General features: G+C 43.2%; 1 protein-coding gene across 5 annotated transcripts in view; it reads left to right on the top strand.

Moving 5' to 3' along the window:
- The first annotated feature begins 432 nt into the window (after nucleotides 1-432).
- Nucleotides 433-20,868, top strand: part of CNTNAP5 (contactin associated protein family member 5) — a 419,241-nt gene continuing 398,805 nt past the window's right edge. For 2 of the 5 annotated variants that reach the window (XR_012154186.2, XM_073305028.2), the window contains exon 1: nucleotides 436-873. Coding sequence is in view for 4 of the 5 variants with exons in the window: in XM_073305028.2 (XP_073161129.1) it covers nucleotides 792-873 (82 nt within the window). In the remaining variant the exon portion in view is untranslated. Of the gene's footprint in view, nucleotides 874-20,868 lie in introns of all 5 variants that reach the window. The other 3 variants (XM_073305029.2, XM_073305027.2, XM_073305032.2) reach the window with 3 other exon arrangements.

The following is a 20,868-nucleotide window of genomic DNA, read 5'->3' as shown; positions in this document are numbered from 1 at the left end:
CAACCGGGGCCGTTTACACGGGGTGCCCTAATGAGTCTGGGAAGCGCAGCCCAAAACCAAGGCGATGCAAACATAACAGAGTCTTCAGCGGATCTTGTGGCTGAAGCTTAGGCTAGAGAGAGACGCAGAAGGAGCAACGTCCCCGTCTCCCTCTCCCCAGCCTTGTGTTTGTCTTTGCACCAGAAACGAGTCCGGCTTTATTTGCACTCTTGGGCAGCTCGCCATTAGTCATCATAACCTCAGCTTTCCCCTTCCACCCACCCCCTTTCCCCTGCACATAGGGCTTCGCAGGGGAGATGCACTGGATGATTCAAGAGGTGCCTTTTCCATTTCCACCTTCTCGGGGGTGGAGGAGAGATGATTTTGATTTTGATTTTGATTTTTTTTCAGTTCCTCGCCGGGGTCGCTGTAAGCTGCTCTAGCAGGAGCAGTCCCCAGGAGGGTGGGGGGGGAAAGAGATCTGCTCCAGGCAGCTGATTTACACGGTGATTCTGATGCTTGTCATCAACGCCTGAAGATTGCAAGCAGGGTCCTCCCAGGCTGCGGGGAGGTGGAGCGCGCCGCTCCTGTCGCCTATAAGGAGCTGCCCGGCGCCCGGCTCGCTGAGTCTGAGCTCTGGAGGGGGATTTCCGTGGTCGGCTCGCCGTGTGCCTGGACCTGCTCCTTTAAGAAGATTGCTGGAGGAGTGGCTCCCTCGCCCCCGCCTTAGCGGGAGCGTCTGGATGGAGTAAACGAGCCCGGCTGGCGATCTGAGACGGGGGAGCCAGGCGCCCGCTCGCCCCGTGCCGACCATGGAGTCTGCTCCCAAACTCTCCCCTCGCTTGGCTTTGCTGCTCTTCAGTGTGTGGCATCTGGGACGAACAGCAACCAGTTGTAAGTAGCAGCGGGCGTGCCAGGGACCAGCGCAAATGAGCGGCTTTCTGGGGGGTTTTGCCAGGGTGGAGGAAAGCTACCGTCTAGGGTATTGGACGCGACCTTCCTAAGAAAGTTAGCTAAGCTCCTGATTTGCTCAGTCCGCGTCCTCGCCGGCTAGTTGAGGAGTTTGTTTTCGCTGAAATGCAAAGTTCAAGGCCGATGGAGAGGGTCCTTGCAACAGTCCTGCCTGCCCGGGGCTTCAGGCTGAAGTGGATCCTGATCATTCCTTGCCCGAAGCCCTGTGTGCGCGGCTGGCTCCTTGGGCGAGCGCCGGCCGAGATGCCAGCAGTGAGCCGCTGTTGGTCTAGGCTGGCGGCTCGGATCCTGCAGCGTGTTGACAGGTCCTCCCCCCTTCCGAACTGGAATTCGTGTCTCCCCTGAGCTAGCCCGCAGGACACGAGCGTTTTGCCTGCGTCCCGGATATAAATTTTGGGCCAGCAGCTCCTGCGCGGGGTCCAGGGGTGAAACCCGGTCGACTTCCAAAGTGAGATGAATCCCACATTGCGTTCTGACCTCAAACCTTCCCAGAGCATGAATAGGGGTGGAGGAGGAATGCAGAGGACTCCGCAGCCTGAAAGGTGCGGTGGTTTTTAAATAACACCATCACCCAAACTTGATGAATGGCTACCCTAGCACCCAAACGTGGGTAGATCTTTCTCTTCTAAGTCTGACTTCTGTTTCCTTTTCATCGGGTGAGAGAAATCCCATAACATAATGTCTCTCAAAGTACCCCCCCCTTCTATTTGTTTTGGCCCTAGGGTGATGCCAGCTGTTTGTCACTGCAGACAGTGATCATTCTGAGGCATGGTAGGATCTGCTGTGTCACAGTGAAAGGGGAACAGAGAGCTGTCTACGGGTTGCCTCTATTCTTCTAACCCTTGGTGCAGTAATGAACATGCAGATGGTGAATACGACCTTTTGCGCTGCTTAATAATCCTAAGATAAATAGTAGTAAGAGATGGCAGTGAAAGACTGAAACGAGAAATGGTGGGCAATGTTAACACTCTACATAAAGAGGGATACCTGAGTCTGCCCAGAAGGTACTGAATAGTATTTCTATAAGTTCTTGCTGGGGAAGCAATAGAGGTCAATGTTATGCATTTAAGAAGTCCAGAATCCAAAGATCTATTCATGACTTCAGAAATCAGGTCATGAAATAAGTAGAAGCAGATTAATATCCACCCCTCTTGATGTGTTTTTAACCCATTTTGTAAATATAATTTACTCCTGTAATAATGGTGGCTATGGAACGAGGGGGAGGGAGGGTAGAAGAATCTCGCCTAAATGAAATTTTTGCTGTAGTGAGGTGGAATAGAATGATGCCTGCGTTCTGATATCTTTTTTGAACACTAGAGGTCACTATTGCCATATAGATTCCCTCCGTTGGCAGGCTGGAAAGAGGCATATTTTCACATGTTGACATAGCTAAAGAAAGAGAATCCTTTCATAAACAGGGGGAAAGTAAATTCAATAAACACCATAAATATATGAATAGGAACATTTCCCCCTTCTTCTGTTCAGTTGCTCTTAAATGAACAACAAAAATGCTAGGGCGGGGAGAACTTTTTTTTTCTTTCTTGGAGCCAATTAAAATATGGTTAATATGTTTTAATAATATTCCCAAATAGTAACTGGCAGGCAATTTAAGACTCAGGCTTGCCATTACTGATACAGTAATAAAGTTAATTTCTAACATTTAAAAGGAAACTCTGCTTTAATGAGTTTTACTATTTCATGGTTGACAGTTTAATATCCCAGTGCCAATAAACCTTTTCCCCTGAACACACACTGCTTCCTAAATATTTAGAAGCCAATCTTTTTAAAGCCTAATGATCAATGGCTTTATTATACTGCACAGATTTTACTTTTTCACCGAACAATGAATTAGCCTGGGGTAGGCTTTAAGTGCTTTCTCTGGGAGCTAAGCTAAAGAGCCTATGTGAACCTATAATACCTATAAGGTCCTAGGAACACCACAGTCATTTTATCCTGTATGAAAACTCTTCACCGCTTTTAAAAAAAATAAATCTCTGCACATCTGACTAGATTTTCAGTTGGCAGACAAAATTCTAGCGCCACTGACTTTAGTGCAATTAAGCTAGCTTACATCTTCTGTGGACTTGAAACAATATATTAAAAATCGATATATGGGTCAAAATCTTCATCTCTGTGTGCCTAGAATTAGGCTTCCTAAATCCACATTTAGATACCGAAATGAGCTCCTTTTCAGAGATGCTGAGTGCAGAAACTTGTAATGAAGTTGCGGGGAACTGTGAGTAGTCTGAAAACTGGGCAGCTTCTATATAGGAGCCAAAATATGGATTTAGAAGCCTCGATTTAGGCTCCCACGCTTGAACATTTTGGCCCAGGAACCAGATTCTGATCTTATTTACCCTGGGTAATTCCATTGACTTCAATGGAGTCGCTCCTGGTTTACACTCGTGTAAACAAGAACAGAATTGGGAGCCCAATGTTCTTAGTGGAAAAGAACTGTGTTTGGAGTAGGAAAAATCAGCTCTGATACTGAGTCCTATTAATACCAAATATAGCAGTAATGTAGGTTTTGTATTCTTAACTTGAGAGACTGCTAATTTTTTATATTCTGTATTTTTGCATCTACTTTTGCCTTCAACTGTGTTTCTGAGAGGTCTTGGCATTGGGTGAGTTAATTACCTCACATCTCTTAATTTTTGTCTCATGATTCCCACTTCTGCTATCTTTCTGAAACTAAACAAAGAACTGCTAAAGAATCCGCTTTGAAGTGAAGCGATGGGCCAGGGGTCAGCAGACCTCATTAGAGAGATTAGAATTACCTAATGCTAATACAACTCCATCAATTCTTCAACCTTGCTTCATTGCAGTGCTTTATTACATTAAATAACTACAGTAGCAACAGGATTTCTCCCTGGGATATTAATTGCCAGAAAATAGATTGAAAGCCATGTTGCGTACATAGTCTTGTGACATTTTAATTTCTACATTCATCAGCTGGCAGGGAAAAATTGCATAAAACGGATTAAATCTTCTTGAACAAAAAAAAATTGCATGTTTTGAGATGCAATTTAGTGGCTAAATTATTCCTAAACTGTCAGTGATTGGATACAGGATATTTCTAGCATGCATAAAAAGTAAGAACACAGCCAGGGCTTTGGAGCTGTGCTCCAGCTCCAGGCAAAAACCTGCAGCTCCACTGCTCCAGAGCTGCTCCAGGCTCCACTCCAAAGCCCTGAACACAACACAGGGAAAAGAGAGCGTGTGTGTGTGCGCGTGTGTGTGCGTGTATATATAAAATGCTAATTTCTCCATCTCAAGATAAGTGGAGCTAGCTTGTAGCACAGGCACTGGACAGCTCCTTCATTGACCCTGAAACGCCGAAGAGAAAAGCACTGAAAACTAAAGCTAGGAAGAGACTACTGACCGCTACAATATACAGGCCGTGTCTGCCTCTTCAGAGTTAAAATCCTGTACATTGTATTTTTATTTTATTTTTTTTGCAATCACCCCCTTCTGAAGTGCAGATTTTACTTGGCTGCTATCTCTCACATGGGCAAAAAGTCGGAAGTTAAGAATCTCTTAGAGAGGAGGCATCTCCCAAGTCCCATTTTGGGGGGCGGGGGGCATGTGGGAAGTAATTGTTTAAGTAATGAATGCTGTGTTTCTGTTACAGTCTCTTCCTTGCCCCTGTACGCATAGATTCAACGGCACCAATCCACTAGCATTTAGGGCCTGATTCTGAGAAACTCCACTGAAATCCCATTTGCAATGCCCAATCAAGGCTGTGGATGTTCAGCACCTCTCAGGATCAAACCCTTAAATTCCTATAGAACAGCTCCTTCTCCCGGCGAAGTCAATGGCAAAACTCTCATTGACCGCAGTGGAACAGGATCAGGTTTTATATGAGGAGATTATCTCTCTACATCTTTTTGTTTTGTTCAGTGAAATACTTATTGTGGCTCATGGCCAGGCAAAGAGTTGAGTGAAGCATGAAAGATGAGAGTTGGTCACAGAAATGGACATGTCAGACCAAGTATGATGTATTGGACAAAGGAATCTTTTAGGCAGTAAACACGATGGGTCTGCTGACTCCAGTCTCACTTTGCGCTGCCCTGAATCAAAAGGAACTACGTAGAGGTCAATGGAGATGGACAGATGTAAATGTGATCAAGTCAGTAGCGACTCTAGTGCTGGCTATTTGGAACCCTGGGGGCTAGTCAGGATTTACACTAGTTTAAATGAGCAAATGCTGCTTTCCTCGCTATTGACCAAGAGGCACCAGGTTTGCCATAGGCTAATTGATTTTCATGGGGTCAAAAATGATAAACTTAAAAAAGACCCGTTGGGTCGACCAGTGATGCTCAAAATGTGGTCTGTGGAGTACTTGATGGTAGGCTGTGCAGAGTGGGATGATCCCCTGGTATTGGCTCTTGCTCTTTGTCTCCAGTTCCTAAATGGCCATCAAAAGAAGCTAAAATTCATGAATACTTTACTTTTTGTCTGTACGGAATTGATATAGTTACTCTAGAGATGTGTGATCATGAATGAGAGGGGATCATTAATGCAAGGGCTTCTGGGTATTTCTCTCAAAATGTGGCCCATGCAATGCCAAAGCCCCAGACACCCTAATTATCAACGCCTTGTATCATATACGCTGCATTATTGTCTTTACTTAACATTCACTCAGTTCTGCTGAGCCAGAGCCAATCAGTTCAACGGAAGTCTTTCCACTGACTTCAATGGGCTTTGGATCGTGCTCCCATCAAGCAGATGGCATTATCGACTGCCAGGGCAATTAGTATCTCTGTATCAAACAAGGAAACTGTCTGCAGTTCTGTTGTTTATGATGAAAGCACAGCAAAGTCTTTCATGCAATTAACAGCAAGAGAAAATTGTTTTCAAATGGATTCTAGGATAACATGAAACGTGTTAATTTCATACTGTGGGAAATATTGCGATTCTGCGCATAACACTTTTAACACACACTTTCCAAGAATGTTGCAAGTGTTTGCTAATTTTAGCTCACAGATGAGTGATGCTATTCCCATTTTATAGGTGGAGAAACTGGGGCACGAGGGTGATATAGCAAGTTAGAATGAGAACTTGAATCCAATTAAGGTGCACAGGTGAAACAGTGGCGGGGTACAATTGAATGAGTGCAGGGGCTGCTTCCTTTCATTTCCCCCTGTCGGTAATAGTTTCTTCAGTCTTTTCTCAAGCAAACTCCCATTTAAGGCAAAGGATAGAGTGGAGCCCAACAGGATTTGGCCCTGTGTAATTAAGTCTTAAAATCAGTTAGTTCTTGGAGACTTTAGGTGGATCAGTAGGTGAAACAGGAGGCATCGTTACAGTTATAAGCATGTCTGCCTAGTGTCAGAGAAACAGGAGAATTTGTGTACACAGTGCTGGTTTGATGTCCCTGATAATTAACTTCTTGTGTTAATTTTGTCTCTGCATTGTCTAATTGCTCTGTGCAGATCTGTGCTGCTCAATAATGTCATCTGGTCAGTGGATCAGTGGAAGTGATGGAATTTGAAGAGATGACAGCATTGCAATATAGAATTCTGAGAAGAAAGTGGATGCCAAAATACATCCACCCCCTATCTTATTTTTAACTAGCAATCCTGCTAGCAGTGTGCAGTTTTAAAACCAAACAAAAATACCCAAACCCTAGAATTCAGTAGCGGAATAAAAAAATTGCTCTGACAGATGTTCAGTAGGTGTCTCAATATTTGCTGCAAAAATATAGGAAAGTAATTTATGAAAAGAGAAGGCATGTAGCCATTTGAATTTTGTATGTGCCATGAGGGACCTTGCCTGGTCTTTTCGCTAGAAAGATGGAAAAAATCATCTTGGCTCTGTTGCCTCTGCAAAATGCTACCTGCTTTTCGATAGCACTGCCAATCTACAGTAGAACATCACAGAATTTGGAAACTTCTGGCAGAAGCTCATGTTCAGAGTCTGGCAGAAGCTCATGTTCAGAGACTGTCAGCACAGCGTTTTGATAAGACAATACAAAATCCTTCATAAACTCTACTTCCAGAAACTTCTCTTAAGATATATTAGAGTGGTGGGTGCCGTACATGAATAGAGATGAATTAATATTGCCTACATAAATAAACTAGGGATCAAAAGTCCGAGTAGCTTATTCTCAGTGAATGATCTGAACATCTTCTATTGCAAGTAAAGTGTGGACCTTTGAGTGAGATGGAATTGTTCTAACTAATTTTAGCTTCTCTTGTTGTGCCTGGTGTTCCTCCCTGGTGAATTCAGACAAAATTGGTGCTCTACTCCTGAGAGATTCCATTGAAACCATTGAGTGGTGAAGCTCTTAGCTGATGAATGCCCAAAAGATGGCAATGCAGGAAATGTGGTCCAGTTATTACAGCAGAGGACTGGAAGTCAGTCTGCCACTGATCCAGTGTGTGACCTTGGCAAGTCACTTAGCCTCTCTGTGTCACTTTTTCCAGTTAGATAGTGGAGGCCTTTCTCTTCCACCCTCCTTGCTCCCGTGAGGTCGGTGAGTTGTGCTAGAGACTGAACACTGATCTGTGTCAAGTGCCTGGAAATCCTGTGATGGTAGATGGGAGGAAGAGTTCCGTCCAGTTCTATTTAGGGATTTCTCCAGAATGCAGCATTTTGACAAAGGACAAACCAGGAGTGGGTTTCAGGCTTGACTTCAGATGCCACAGCAGCATGTTCATGACATTTCTGCCATCTTTTGTCTAAACTCCGCTGGGTGTGGAAAACAGATGCTGTCTGATTTCTTTTTGGCACCAGGAGAAAGTCATGGGTTGATGGTAAATGACATGAAACTCATTGACTAGTGGAATTTTCCTTTAGAGATTTTTGTGTTCCTTGGAGCTCTTGGCTTATGGAAGGGAACACAGTATGGACCGGATTTAAGGAAGCTGTTTACATGGATCCCAGCAGAGAGAAACAGCTGAGTTTATCATAACTCTGTTAAGAATCTCTTATAATACATAGCTTTGTAGTTAGTGTTTTTTGTCCTTTTCTCCAGGCTTCCTTCATTTCTAGACTGACAGAAAGCTTCCCTTGACCTCAAAGCAAATCACTGTTAATGGCTTGTACACTAAACAATTCACATCACCAGGGTCAACACAGAATTTCAGTGGTGTGGGATTCTGCTTGAGACAGCCCTCTGCAAGACCGTAGCCGCTGACTCTGTTTTATAGCTTGTCCTTTCAGAAAGTAGCGCAGGGAGCACACACCATGGCATGCAAAAGGTGTAAATCTTCTCCATTGACACTTCAAATCCAGCCATCCCATGCCTGAGGACTAAGCCATCTCCATGGTGAGCAATGTCTTCTGCATTTGAGGACAAAAGATGGGGTTGGTCCCTTAATACATTGTTGGAGGTTTCTTATTCATAACATCAGTCATATTCAATAGCTAATTCCTTTGCTGTCGTGGATCATTAGCAAGGTCTCTGAGCCCAGGATTAGTATATTAATTTGTTTTCCCCCAAGGCATGTCTAATGTGGGAGAAGAGAGCATGGAGGCTTTAATGCTGAGTAGACAGGAATTATCAGTGGATCAGACTGGCAGTCTGTCTAGTCTCAGATGGTGGCCAGTACCTGTTTGCTTCAGAGGAAACCCTGCAGTAGGTAACTGTGGGCTAACCTGACTCTGGTGAAAGCTTTCTCCCAGGTCCCAGCAACTGGAGATTGGCTTATACCCAAAGGTGTGATACAATAGCATAGCTTAGTACTGTCCCATGGCTATATGGTATCCTTTGGGGCTGGGCAACCAATTTGGTGAAAATGTGTGCAATATTTTTTTTTAATCAGAGCTCTGTGTTCGGTTGCTGGTATTTGTGGGGCCAGTTTCTTTGATCTACTTCTTAGCGTATGTGCAGCGTGCCTCAGGTGACATGTGACCAGGATTCATCACCGAATTTGGTCCGCTGGTTGGATCATTCGTTTCCCTGGCCTGGAAACTGACAGGGAGCGTGGCATGAATGCTGAAATACTGGGCATTGGGGGGAAAGGTTTGGGAATTCTGGAAAGTGTACAAATTTTACCACAAATTATTATTCCGAAAATTCCTATGCTAAGTGCATTACATGCTATTGGCTGTTGATTGTTCTCGGTTTTTTTTTTAAAAAAACTTGTCATTCAATTCGAGAGTAGAGACAACATGATATGACTTGGGTCATCAATCACATGCCACAAAAAACCAGTCGACAATATGAACAACCTGGAGCTTCAATAACTTTTTGCATGAATTATCCCTGGCCTGATGGCACCCAGCAGTGAGGTGGGTACTGGGATCTATTGCTCTCCATTTGCCTCTGCACAGCAGCGGTGCATGATTGCAATCCCTTCCTAAGACAATCCAAGGAGGTGGGAAGGAATGACAATGAGGTGAGACCAGGACCATGGCCCCTTCCTCTTTCCCCCATGCACTAGCCAGTAGCACTCCCGATGTAGCCGCAAATAAGCTCACACTGTGTGCAGGGGAGCTCAAGGGACAAATTCCTCCTGGATCACCTGCCATGGGGGAAAAAGCTTCGTGCTGCCCTCAATGTAGACCTGTGCATTACTGGTATGAGCGAGCAATCGGTGAATCCTTATGACTTCGATAGATGCTTGATTTGTGAATTAGAGGGGGAAAAAAGGCTAAATATGCAATTTTTTTAAATAAAATTCATCCAGCTCTAGTATACATGAAAACACAAACACTGTGCACATAGGAACTCATTAGACACGTTAATCCCACAAATGGCTGAGCCTGGAGAAAATCCGCTTTTGTTTTAGAAGGCAGATTTACTCAAATCGTCTCTAATTTGATTTGCTAGTGGGGTATAATTTAAGTCAAACAAGTTGGCAACGTCTCTCAATATGTGAATGTCTATATATTCAACCGAGGATGAGGAACTGCCTGTCCCACAGGGTGACAAGCAAGGGAGAACTCATTTTGAGTGCTAAGCGTAGCTAGTAAAATAGAATTCAGAGAAACAGGGGCGAAACCCAGTGCATAGCAGCTGATCCTTTGACCCAGCTCCTCAATGATAATACCAGTTGTGTGTTCCAAGTATCCTGTGCATTATCTGTCCTCTCCATTGCATGTGGTTGTGTCACAATCTTAAGACATTGGCTTACCTTGCAGGGTGGTGTTAGTCCTAGTATTCTCACTTAACAGTTGGGGAGCAGAGAGGCGAAGTGACCGTGACTTGCCCAAGGCCACACAGGAAGACTGCGGTGAAGCAAAGAATTGAACCCGAGTCCTAGTCTAGTGCCCTAACCACTGAGCCATCATTCCTCTCTTGCAATAGTTTCCATGGACAATATGCAAAGCATTGCAGGAAAGGGGCAATCTCATCTGCCTGGGGACAGGTGACCTCACAGCCCAGTCCAGATGAGGGAGAAACAGCATTCTCCTCACAGAGAATACTCTGCACCCCAAAGACACTCAAAAAGGGAGGGAGTAGGAGACACAGACCTTTCTTTATGCCTTTGGCTTTCTTGACTTTTTGCTTTCTCTCTGAAGCCTGTGCTAGTCACTGCAGTGTTTCAGATAGGGTGGGAACAGGGAGGTGGGGAGAGAACTCCCCAAATGGCGAATGTGTGCCTGGAACATGTTTGGAATTCAAGTGGCAAACTGATGGTCGGAAATTTGGCATAACGTTGAAATATTCCACACGAAAAACGCAGCGAAAGAAAGCCTGGTTTGCTCCGCCTCCATGGTCACCGGCAGACTTAAACTTTTTTGCCAGTGTCTCCTGGGTTTGAATGTGGAGACGCTAAAGATGGAAATAGCTTTGTAGGTCAGCCAGTCTACCTCTCTGTCAGAGCGGAGCTGTCCCCCACAGCACACATCCCAGTGTTTTCTCTCCAACTACTCTCAAGCACCCAGGGCATTTGCCACTTCTCTTAGGGAGACTATTCCACTACGTAATGAATCTCTCTGTTGGGAATGTTCTTGATACATTATTCATTTGATTCCATTACTCCTGCAGTAGTTATAGTCTCATTTAACATCTGTCCACCCTTGGTGTTTACACTAGAGCAGTAATGTATTGTCCCTCCCTCCCCACCAAAAAAGAGAGCTTCTCTCTGGTTTATCAATACTTCCTAGTAATGTAGGGTAGACAATGCAATCTTCCAGGCATGCTTTCACCACAGCATATAAAGAGGGGCTATTACCTTCCTAATCATTGCTGGTTTTCCGTATGTGTCACCCTAAATTGCTCTGGCATGTCAAGCTCCTATCCAACTTATTGTCCGCTACATAGCCCTTGGAGTGTTTTTGGTTACTAATAATTCCAAGCAAGTATATTGCTTGTCTTGGAACAACCTTAAGGAGAGAAACAGGAAATCTGTCTCAGACATTCGTTAGAAAAGGTTGCCCTGTAGCTCTCCGTTGACTGGAAAAGTAACAACACACAACCCCTCCTCCAGCCCGTGTCCCCATCAAAAACAGGAGCACTCACCAGCAAAACAAACTCAGGATTGCTGTAGGTCTACTAAGAATTGGCCAGACTCTTCACACTGTTAGTGTGACAGCAGTATGTTCATCCATTAAGAGTCTAATCAACTTCATTAAGACTGTTCATTGAGAAAGTAAGGTGGTATTACTCAAAATGACTAGGGTTTGAACAACTGACGCTTGGTGTTCTGTTTGAAAATACCTTCACCATATAATTCTCTTGCCCTATTGGGAGACTTTCATTAAGACTGTAACAATTATTCACTAGGTAAGCACAGCCACTGGAATACATCTGGCTAACTAGAGGCCCGATTGTAATACCTTTACACAAACCGAGAAGCATTGAACTCAGCCTTGCATTTAATGCAAATACTGTATTCTGGGTAAACAACGAATGGCACCTAATGTAGAACTCAGAGCATTACTTCATCCATTGCAGTCAGCAAGTATATCAAAGGGAAAAACAGTTGTCAACCGAGAATAATTGTTTATGTAGCACAGGGTTCCATTAAGTTAGAAATTTGGTTTTTTAATTAAGTTTTCTGCTGGAAAAAACAATAATTTAATTAAAAGGGGAGGGAAGAATGTTCCATGAAATGTCAAAGAATAATAAACTTTGCAGACGTTGTAAAAATCCTCAACCCCACTAAATCCTTTTGCGTATGTTTTTTTCCAGTGTGTTTGAAGTTATGGTCTCAACAGGAAGTGATGTGGTCAGTATTTAAGGGTATTGCAAGCATAGTGAGTGTTTGCCATATGTTGTTGGGTTCCCACACGTGCTAACTGCAATCAGAAAGCCAGTGTGTGTCAGAATCTGTCCTTATCATGAAAATATTATGACATTTTTCAACTGTAGAGAGAGAGAACTGTAGCTCTCAGGATTCTCTGCAAAGATGAAGTATTGTCTCCATTTTACAAATGGGAAACTGAGCCCCAGAGCTGAAAGTACCAGTTTTATCCTCTGCATTACACTCCTTCCCCTAGATCTAAATTAGAAAAATAAATATGCATTATAAAGACTGAAGCCATGGCAGAGTTCAGACCTACAATGCTGGATCTGTCAATCAATTCAGATTCAGAAAAGACCTCTCAGATACAGAAGACTTCTGATATTTTGCAGGTCAGTGCAGAGTTTTGAGTGTGAGTGTTCCACAACTATTTGACAGCCGCTTGCCAAAATGGACCAAAAAACTAAGTATCCTTTGGAAAATCTGTTTGCTTGTTTTGTTTGTTTTTGTTCGCTCTAGTATTTTTCCAACATTGGAAGTGGACTAGAAAGAAACAACTAATCTGTTTGCTTCAAAAAGCATCTAGATACATAATCTCATTGTTAAAATTGAGGGTAGGTTTTGAGGGGGGGTAGGTTCTGTTGTGCTGCTGAGGCCTAGGCATTAGCAATAGAATTGGGAGTCCTTTCCGTAACTGTGATAGTGTATTTAAGTAATGAAAGGCTTAACTGGGTGAAAGAGTTAACACTGTTTATGTTCACTTAACACAAAGATACCAGAAAACAGTATCATTGGCAGGAATGGTCCCCCAAACCAGCTAACTTTAAACAAATACTGCAGAATTTTGATGGAAAGAGAATCTTGAATTAATAATAATTTGTACCACATTCTCTCAATCCACCATTTATGTTAATCCAATCAGGGAAGAGAATAATAGAAATTTAGGGCTGGAAAGGACCTCTAGAAGTCATATAGTTCAGCCCCCTGCACAAAGGCAGGACCAAGTATACCTAGAGCTTCCCTGACCGGTGTTTGTCTAACCTGTTCTTCCACAGCTGGCCCTGGAAGCCTATTTCAGTGCTTGGCTAAACTATTTTTGTCCTTAAAAAAACTTTCCCTAATATCTAACACAAATCTTCTTTGCTTCAGATTAAGCCCTTTATTTCTTGTCCTATCTTCAGTGGACCTGGAGAACAATTGATCACTGTCCTCTTATATTAGGAGCCTTTAGGAAAGCGATGGATAATAAGATAGTACATATCATCATGCCGTTGCATAAATCCATGGTACGCCCACATCTTGAATACTGTGTGCAGTTCTGGTTGCCCCATTTGAAAAAAGATATATTAGAGTTGGAAAAGATACAGAGAAGGCAACATAAATGATCAGGGATATGGAACAGCTTCCATATGAAGAAAGATTTAAGACTAGAACTGGTCAGCTTGAAAAAGAGACAGAACTCAGGATCTTGCTGTCTCATTGGAGAAGAAGATTGAGTAGATCTTGAATGATCCTCTTCCAGCGCATGTTCCCTCCTCTAGCACCTCCTTTTCTGCCTTCATCCCCGTCATTAGCCCTGAATTCCCTCACTAAGTCTCCTCTTAAACAACAAAGGAGTCCGGTGGCACCTTAAAGACTAACAGATTTATTTGAGCATAAGCTTTCGTGGGTAAAAACTTCACTTCTTCAGATGCATGAAGAAGTGAGGCTTTTTACCCATGAAAGCTTATGCTCAAATAAATCTGTTAGTCTTTAAGGTGCCACCGGACCCCTTTGTTGTTCTTGTGGTACAGACTAACACGACTACTCCCTGATACTTAAGTCTCCTCTTGTCCATCCAAACTACTATCCTCCCCTCACTGCCACTTGCTCCTCATTGTCTTCTGGCTCCTTGTTCTCATGCTTGAACCTACTCTAGAGTCCCACATCCCCAGAAAAACACTCTTACTATTGTCCTATTTCCCCTTCTCTAACTCACTCTAGCATCTACTCCAACATGGTTTCCACCTTCTCTTCTCCACTGATACCGCTCTCACCATAAATGACTTCTTCCTGGCTTGATTTTGAGTTCTCTACCCCACTGTCCCCCTCTGACCTTTCTTCAGCTTACAGTACTGTATATCACTACATCTTCCTTTGTGTTATGCTTTCCCTTTGTTCTGTGCCTATCTTTCTGACCACCTTTTTTCAGCACTTCCTTTTATGGCTCCTACTTCTGCCTTGCACCTGCCTCATCCCCAAAAGAACCCCACCTAGATTCCTCTTTCTTTCTGTCTGAGACCTTAACTCTGGCAGACACCATATGGCTTTAACAATACCCTCTATGCTGATGACAAACCTCTACCTTTCCAGGCTGTTCAGTCCCAAACTTAATAAATAGTCTCTCTGACACATCTTCCTGACTCACTTGCCAGCAGCTAGACTTCAAAGTAGCTAAAAATGAAACTTTTTTTCCTCCTAAATCCTCTCCATTTCTGCCTTTGTCCATTGCATTGGAAACGCTGCAATTCTCCCATCACTCAGGCTTGTAACCTGGTGTTTGTATGACTCCCCGTACATTCAAGCTGGGTCCAAATCTTGCCACTCTTTTTTTTAAAATGTACCCCTTCCATTTTATGTTTAATCCTGCCTCAGTGTAAGGAGATAGACTTGAAGTCCCTTCCCGCCTTACGTTTCTGTGATCCTAAGATATTTATGCTGATGGCTACGGTGTTGTCTATGCTCTCATTATCTCCTGGTAGAGCTGGTTGAAAAATGCAAGGTATTTTTTTCCCTTGACAATTTTGTAAAACATCTTGCTTTCTCTGAATTTTCTTTAAACTTTCCAGTGGGGAAATTTTTTTTATATCCCCTACGTTTCCTCCTCTCTTTCTTTTTCCATTTTGCTAGTAAAAGGATGGGTGAAGCAGAGGAAAGAAATAGGGAGTGACCCTGGCAAAACCAGAGAATTTAGAAAGGAACAGGATTTTCATTTCAAAAGTAAAATGCCAGTTTGACCAACCGATTTTTCACAATCTCTATCTTCCACTTCATCTTCCAAGCCCCTTAAATACTGTTATTGAAACTAACTTTGAGGTGTATTGAGGACTATGTTGGCATCGCAAGCTATCCCTCGCGGGGTGGGGGGAAGAAGTGAAGGGGCAAGCCGAGGTAGTTTCCTGGTCTTGTTTGCAGGCTAAAGGGCTCTGTAGCAAAGCAAGCATGTGATCCAAGTCACTCTGAAAGTAGCAAGGTGGGGTGAGCTGTGCTTAGCTACCTTAGAGAGCAGCCTGTTTTGTCTTCATGTTGTTCTGAAGCCTAAGAAATAAAGCAGTGTTATGTGGCAATCTTCCAGCAAGAGTATTTATGTTTTCATTTAATTTCTCTGTGTGTATGCGGTGATCAAAACAGTCTTCCTTACTGCTTGATCAGGCCATGTCTTCTCCTCTCCCTCAACATCCACCATATCAAGGTGAAACTTCTCATTCTTACCTGCATGTACCGCCTAACTCTCTGCTCCGGTCTATATGTTAGATCTTGTGTCATCATTCTCAAAGTGATTTGTTCTGCCACTCATGCCAGCCTTACAACCCTCTTTACTTATCTCTGCCACTACTGTCTTTGTGCCGGCTTCCCTGCCACAAGCTATGACCTCCAAAACTCTGGGCACCTTTGGTTCATATCTCTCCTTACAGATTTAATGCTCTGTCCACATCAACGTTCCATGAGAGGTGAAATGAGTTAAGTGTGTGTAGGATAACCTTAGTTATTTGGCTAGTTTGTTTTTACTGCTCTGGGTCTCCCAGTGCACCTTCTCTGTGTCTCATTTTAGACTGAGGAAGAGACTTCCTTAACTTCTACATTGGAGTATGATTAGGATTATTATTATTCATTATTTATTAGCATTTTAAGGCATCCATCACCATGGAATCTGGGTTCCTTATAATGCACGAATGTCAAGGTATTTGATACAGTAACAAACTATGCCTGTTAAACAGCAGGCTTCAGAGGATCAGCTTCCAAACAGGGAGGAGTATGGGCTCCATTAGTACAAGGAAACTGCGTTGTTCAGTCTGGAGCTGCAGTTCCAAATTCCAGAGCTTTTTCTTGTTAAGCTAAAGGAGCAGTTTTGCCAGATCAAGATCACCTCTGTCTGCATCTTGCTCTATTGTTTCTCTTGCACCCAGAGTTCATCTTCTGGCTCTCTGCTGAGGCCATGAGAAACTGGTACCCAGAATCCTCTCAAGTAATATTCCCAAGCTATATGGTAACTTTTCAGAGGTGTCTTCAAAGACCAGATAAAACATAGAAGGAGCTAGTGGAAAAGACAATCTGTTGCTAGGGGAAGAGCGAATAAGTGACTTTGGAGATCCTTGCGCGCTCTTTCCTTCTTCTTCCACCAACAGCGGAGAGATGCCATGGCTTCCAGAAGAACATGTAGCACTTGCCTTATATACTTGGAAGGTCTTGAGAGATCAGATCTTAACATCATGGAGTTATGTATAGAAAAACAACTTATTTAAATGTGAACGGTCGAAAAATGTGTTGTTGACAAACTTCCTCTTCTTCTGAGGCCAGTCCAGCGGTTTTTGCACACAGAGATAGTAATGGTCCCAGTAACACTGTTAAAGAGCAAGGATGGACTTGTTGTATGTCCTTGGGCAAGGCACTTAATCTTTCTGTTCCCTGACCTTAGTGGGGGAGGGGGGGCCTTCCAGATAAGGCAAACAATGAGTGATAATTTAACTGGGTTTTCTGTAAAGCTTGCTGCATGTAGAGGTGAAATGATGACTCTGTGGTTCAGTATAAAGGGTATACTGATGCTCGGTATGATCTGCATCTCTAACTCAGATTCATGCTCATAAATCCTTGTATGCTACCCCCGCAACACTGTGTTCTCCTCACACGTTTATAAAAATAATGTCCATGAGATCATTCAGCCGAACTATCAAGGAAGAGCAATTCTGAAGGCTAATGTTTTGGCTCGTCAGGTTCTAAAAATAAACAAGGCACTCCCCTCCTCACCCCCAACCTTCCCCAGTGTGGGGGTCTCATGTCTGCACCATGGGAAATCCTTTCCTGCACCAGAGGAGACTTCACATGGTGTATGACGCACCGCATATCTGAGAACAAGCAGGAGCCCTAAAATAGTACTCAGAGGAACTGTGCCAAAAGAGCTTCCTCTGTCTATATATCCACATACATAATGGATGTAAATATCCCACAGCTTTCTTTACTCCTTGTTGGCCAACACATGGTTTAAGTGAAATGATCCACAACTACCCTCAGGTGTGTCTCTTCCTTGCTTTTTCTGGGCTTATATGGTATCTTATTTTTTTTCCCTTCCCTAACTTCATGACTGTGTATTTGCTACAGGGAGCAGCACAAGATTCCTATCTGCCAGTGAGACAAATCCACTTGCATCTTTCTGGTTTGGAATGTAGTTTTTCCTTTTTCCTCGATGTAAAAAATAAAAGAATACCTGTACGGTGTACTTTTCAATTCAGTGTGTGGGAAGCTGCTGTCACTAATTGTTCTTGCTATAGAGCACTCTCCACTTTGCAAATATGCCTTTTTTGCATCACTCATATTTTCTGATTTTACCCCTGCTGCAGTATGCTCCTGTATAACCTAATATGAGGAATGGCTTAGAGGTGTGGGTTCCCCTCCGCCCCCCATCTCTGGAAATGAAAACAGCACTGTAGCAGGGATTTTACAATATTTTTTTTCTAATACTGTAAGCCAGCTGGCCAAACCCAAAGAAAACCCAAAGTAGATCAGCTGTTTGCTCTCTGTGGAAGTAAATTAGTGTGAAACCTGGTATTCTGTTTCCTAGTAAGTTTTTAGCCTGTGACTTCCATGCTTCCGAGAGGAGACTCTAACTGGTGATGTGATGGCACTTGAGGACTGGGATGACCTACTGTTACCATAAAATAAACAGGTCTGTTTGTTCAGGATGAGTAGAGATGGAACTACGCTGTAGAATTTGTGACTGGCTTTGGAGCCGAACTTGTTCAATGATTGGGGTTATTCAGAATTGGCTTTGGCCTATTATAGACTTCGGGGAAATCTGTGAAGTTTATATGTGAACGTCTAGGAGGGTCTAAAATTGGGATTCTGGTTTGAGCCCACTTGTAGCTAAAAAGTACCCCAGGCAAAACACTTTGTGAAGTGATGCCTTCAAAAATAATGGGATTGGAGAGGGAAGCATGTGCAGAGGGAAAGTGGCAACAAAAGAAATATATGCTTTTACTTGTAATATTCAGATGTCTCCCAGAACATGCATGCAGAGTTCAACTGAAGAATTTTTTGTGCCTGTCTCTAGTTAATTACTTTTTTTAATAAATAAATGGAACTGCTCTATAGTTTGCCTGAAAAAAATTGTCACTAAAATATGGGGTTTATTTGAAAATTGACCCCCCCCCCAAATAAAACCTTTCTGATCTTTTTATTTATTTAAAAAGGAAATTTCTGAACAAATATTCATCTAGTTTTGAATGGATGTTTAGATTTCAGTTTCAAATGCAAACAAACAAAAAAACCCTGGGAATTTTGCCCTCTTCACCGTGGTTTCCCGCCACCTCCCCTCCCACCCCGCGTGTGCTCTTTCTCTTGCCACTGAATAAAACAGAATGAATGTGTAAGGTGTTTGTTTTAAGAAAGCTTATGATGCGCTGTACCTCAGGGGGACACCCTACACCCCATCTTAATCTTTATAAAATGGTTGTGTGGTATCTAACGCAAAGTTTGTCATGTTGGGTGTCTTCAAAAGGTGATCTTAAGCTTAAGCTTATCTAAACATTTTCAATGCCCTTACAAACTTTGCTTCTCACCACAGGCTGGCTGGTTGCTCTTCAGCCAGGCTCTGCCCTTTGATCAGCACTTCAGTCACTTGGCGTGGTACCTGTAGATGTAGGTGGAAGAGAGAGGAGGAGCATGGCAAATATCTCTCCCTTTTATCATGTTCGTTCTTCCCTCTTGTCTTCCCCCCCCACCCCTTCAGAATCAGGTGAGCTTTACCTCATCGGAGTCCCAAACTGACCAAAGCAAGGGGGCTGACTCACTCAGGAGTCCAACAGATCCTTTTGTTGCTGCCTAAGCCAGTGTCCTTTGTTCCTGTGAGGCTGGACTGAGCTTGTCCCATACATGCCCTGATAAGGTGTGAACTGCCCCTCTGCTCTTGGAGAGTTTTTGCCTGGGCTTATTTTAAGCCATGAGGACACATTTTCAGCCTCATAACTATATACATGAAATTATAACCTATAACATTGCTGTAACAACAATTACTGTAACATCACTATAACAATGCTCCGTGCATCATGAGTCTTCCAAAGACATCCAAGATGACAAACGTCGCATTGGATACCACACAATCATTTTATAAAGATGAACATATGGCTGTAGGGTGTTCCCACGAGGTACAGAGCATCACATAGGTGAGGTAACATTTTCTCACCTACCTTGGAGTATTTACAATAACTTCGATTGTATTGAAAATGGAAGGTTTTCATTTACCCTGGTGGTCTGGAAAGAATGTTCTTATCTATGACTAAATGAATGGTGCATTTTTTTTTAATTGCTCCCCTGTTGATCGAATGGGTGAGAACCCCATTAAGCAGTAGGCAATTCGAAAAGCAGCTCTGTGATCAGAAGAATGACTCTGTCAAAGCTATAACCTCAGTACCACCCCAATCTACTTCCTGGACTTCTTCCAAGTCCTATCTATTTAGATGTGCTGCCAAAAGAAGCTATTTTGTTTTACTGTAGTCAGCACTGTAGAGACAGCATAGATACAGAAGCACTCTGGAAACAATATAGATACACAAGGGCAAGCTGTAGTCTACCTGGTCTTCTGCACAATCAACAACATCCTGACTGTGGATGAGTTGCACTAAGCAAAAGGGGCTAGATTCACAAAATAAGTTATGCATGGTGAGACTGAGCATCACCATGCCTAACTTTTAGGTGCTTAGAAAATTCATGGGATTTGCAAAGCCTCGGGCAGGTCTCAGTGGTTCTCAACCAGGGATACGCAGGTGGTTCTCATACCCTGGGGGTATGCAGAAATCTTCTTGGGGGGTGGGGTACATCAACTCATCTAGATATTTGCCTGGTTTTACTGCAGGCTACATAAAAAGCACTTGCAAAGTCAGTACAAACTAAAATTTCATACAATGAGTTGTTCATACAGCTCTCTCTATATAAGGCTATAATTTTGGCAAAGGTATTTCTGTTAAAAGTCCTGGACAGGAGACGGCCAGTAACCAATAAAACCATGGAAATGTACACAGGGCTGGTGTTGGGGGAGCAAGCAGGGCAATTGCCTGGGGCTCCACGCCACAGGGGGCCCCGTGAAGCTAAGTTATAGTTATAAGTTATGGGCTTCGGCTTCACAGGTGAAAAAGAGGCTCAAGTATCCCTCTGAAATGTACGTACAATATTTATATTGAGTGGATTTATTTTATAATTGTGTGGTAAAAATGAGAAAGGAAGCAATTTTTCAGCACTAATGTTCTGTTACACTTCTGTCTTTTTATGTCTGACTTTGTAAGCAAGTAGTTTTTTAAGTGAGGTGAAACTTGGGGGTATGCAAGACCAGTCAGACTCCTGAAAGGGGTACAGTCATCTGGAAAGGTTGAGAGCCACTGGCATAGTTAATCCATTGCCGCAAGGGGCGGTAGCTATGTTGACAGGAGAAGCTCTCCTGTTGACATAATGTGTCTGCACCCAGGGTTAGGTCAGTATCACTGCCTCGCTTGGGGGATGGATTTTCACCCCTCTGAGTGATGTAGTGATACCA

Source organism: Lepidochelys kempii, chromosome 11 (assembly GCF_965140285.1).
Source record: "Lepidochelys kempii isolate rLepKem1 chromosome 11, rLepKem1.hap1, whole genome shotgun sequence".
NCBI classification, from domain to species: Eukaryota; Metazoa; Chordata; order Testudines; family Cheloniidae; genus Lepidochelys; species Lepidochelys kempii.
The sequence above is the reverse complement of the archived record's forward strand: the minus strand, read 5'-3'. Positions and strand labels throughout refer to the sequence as shown.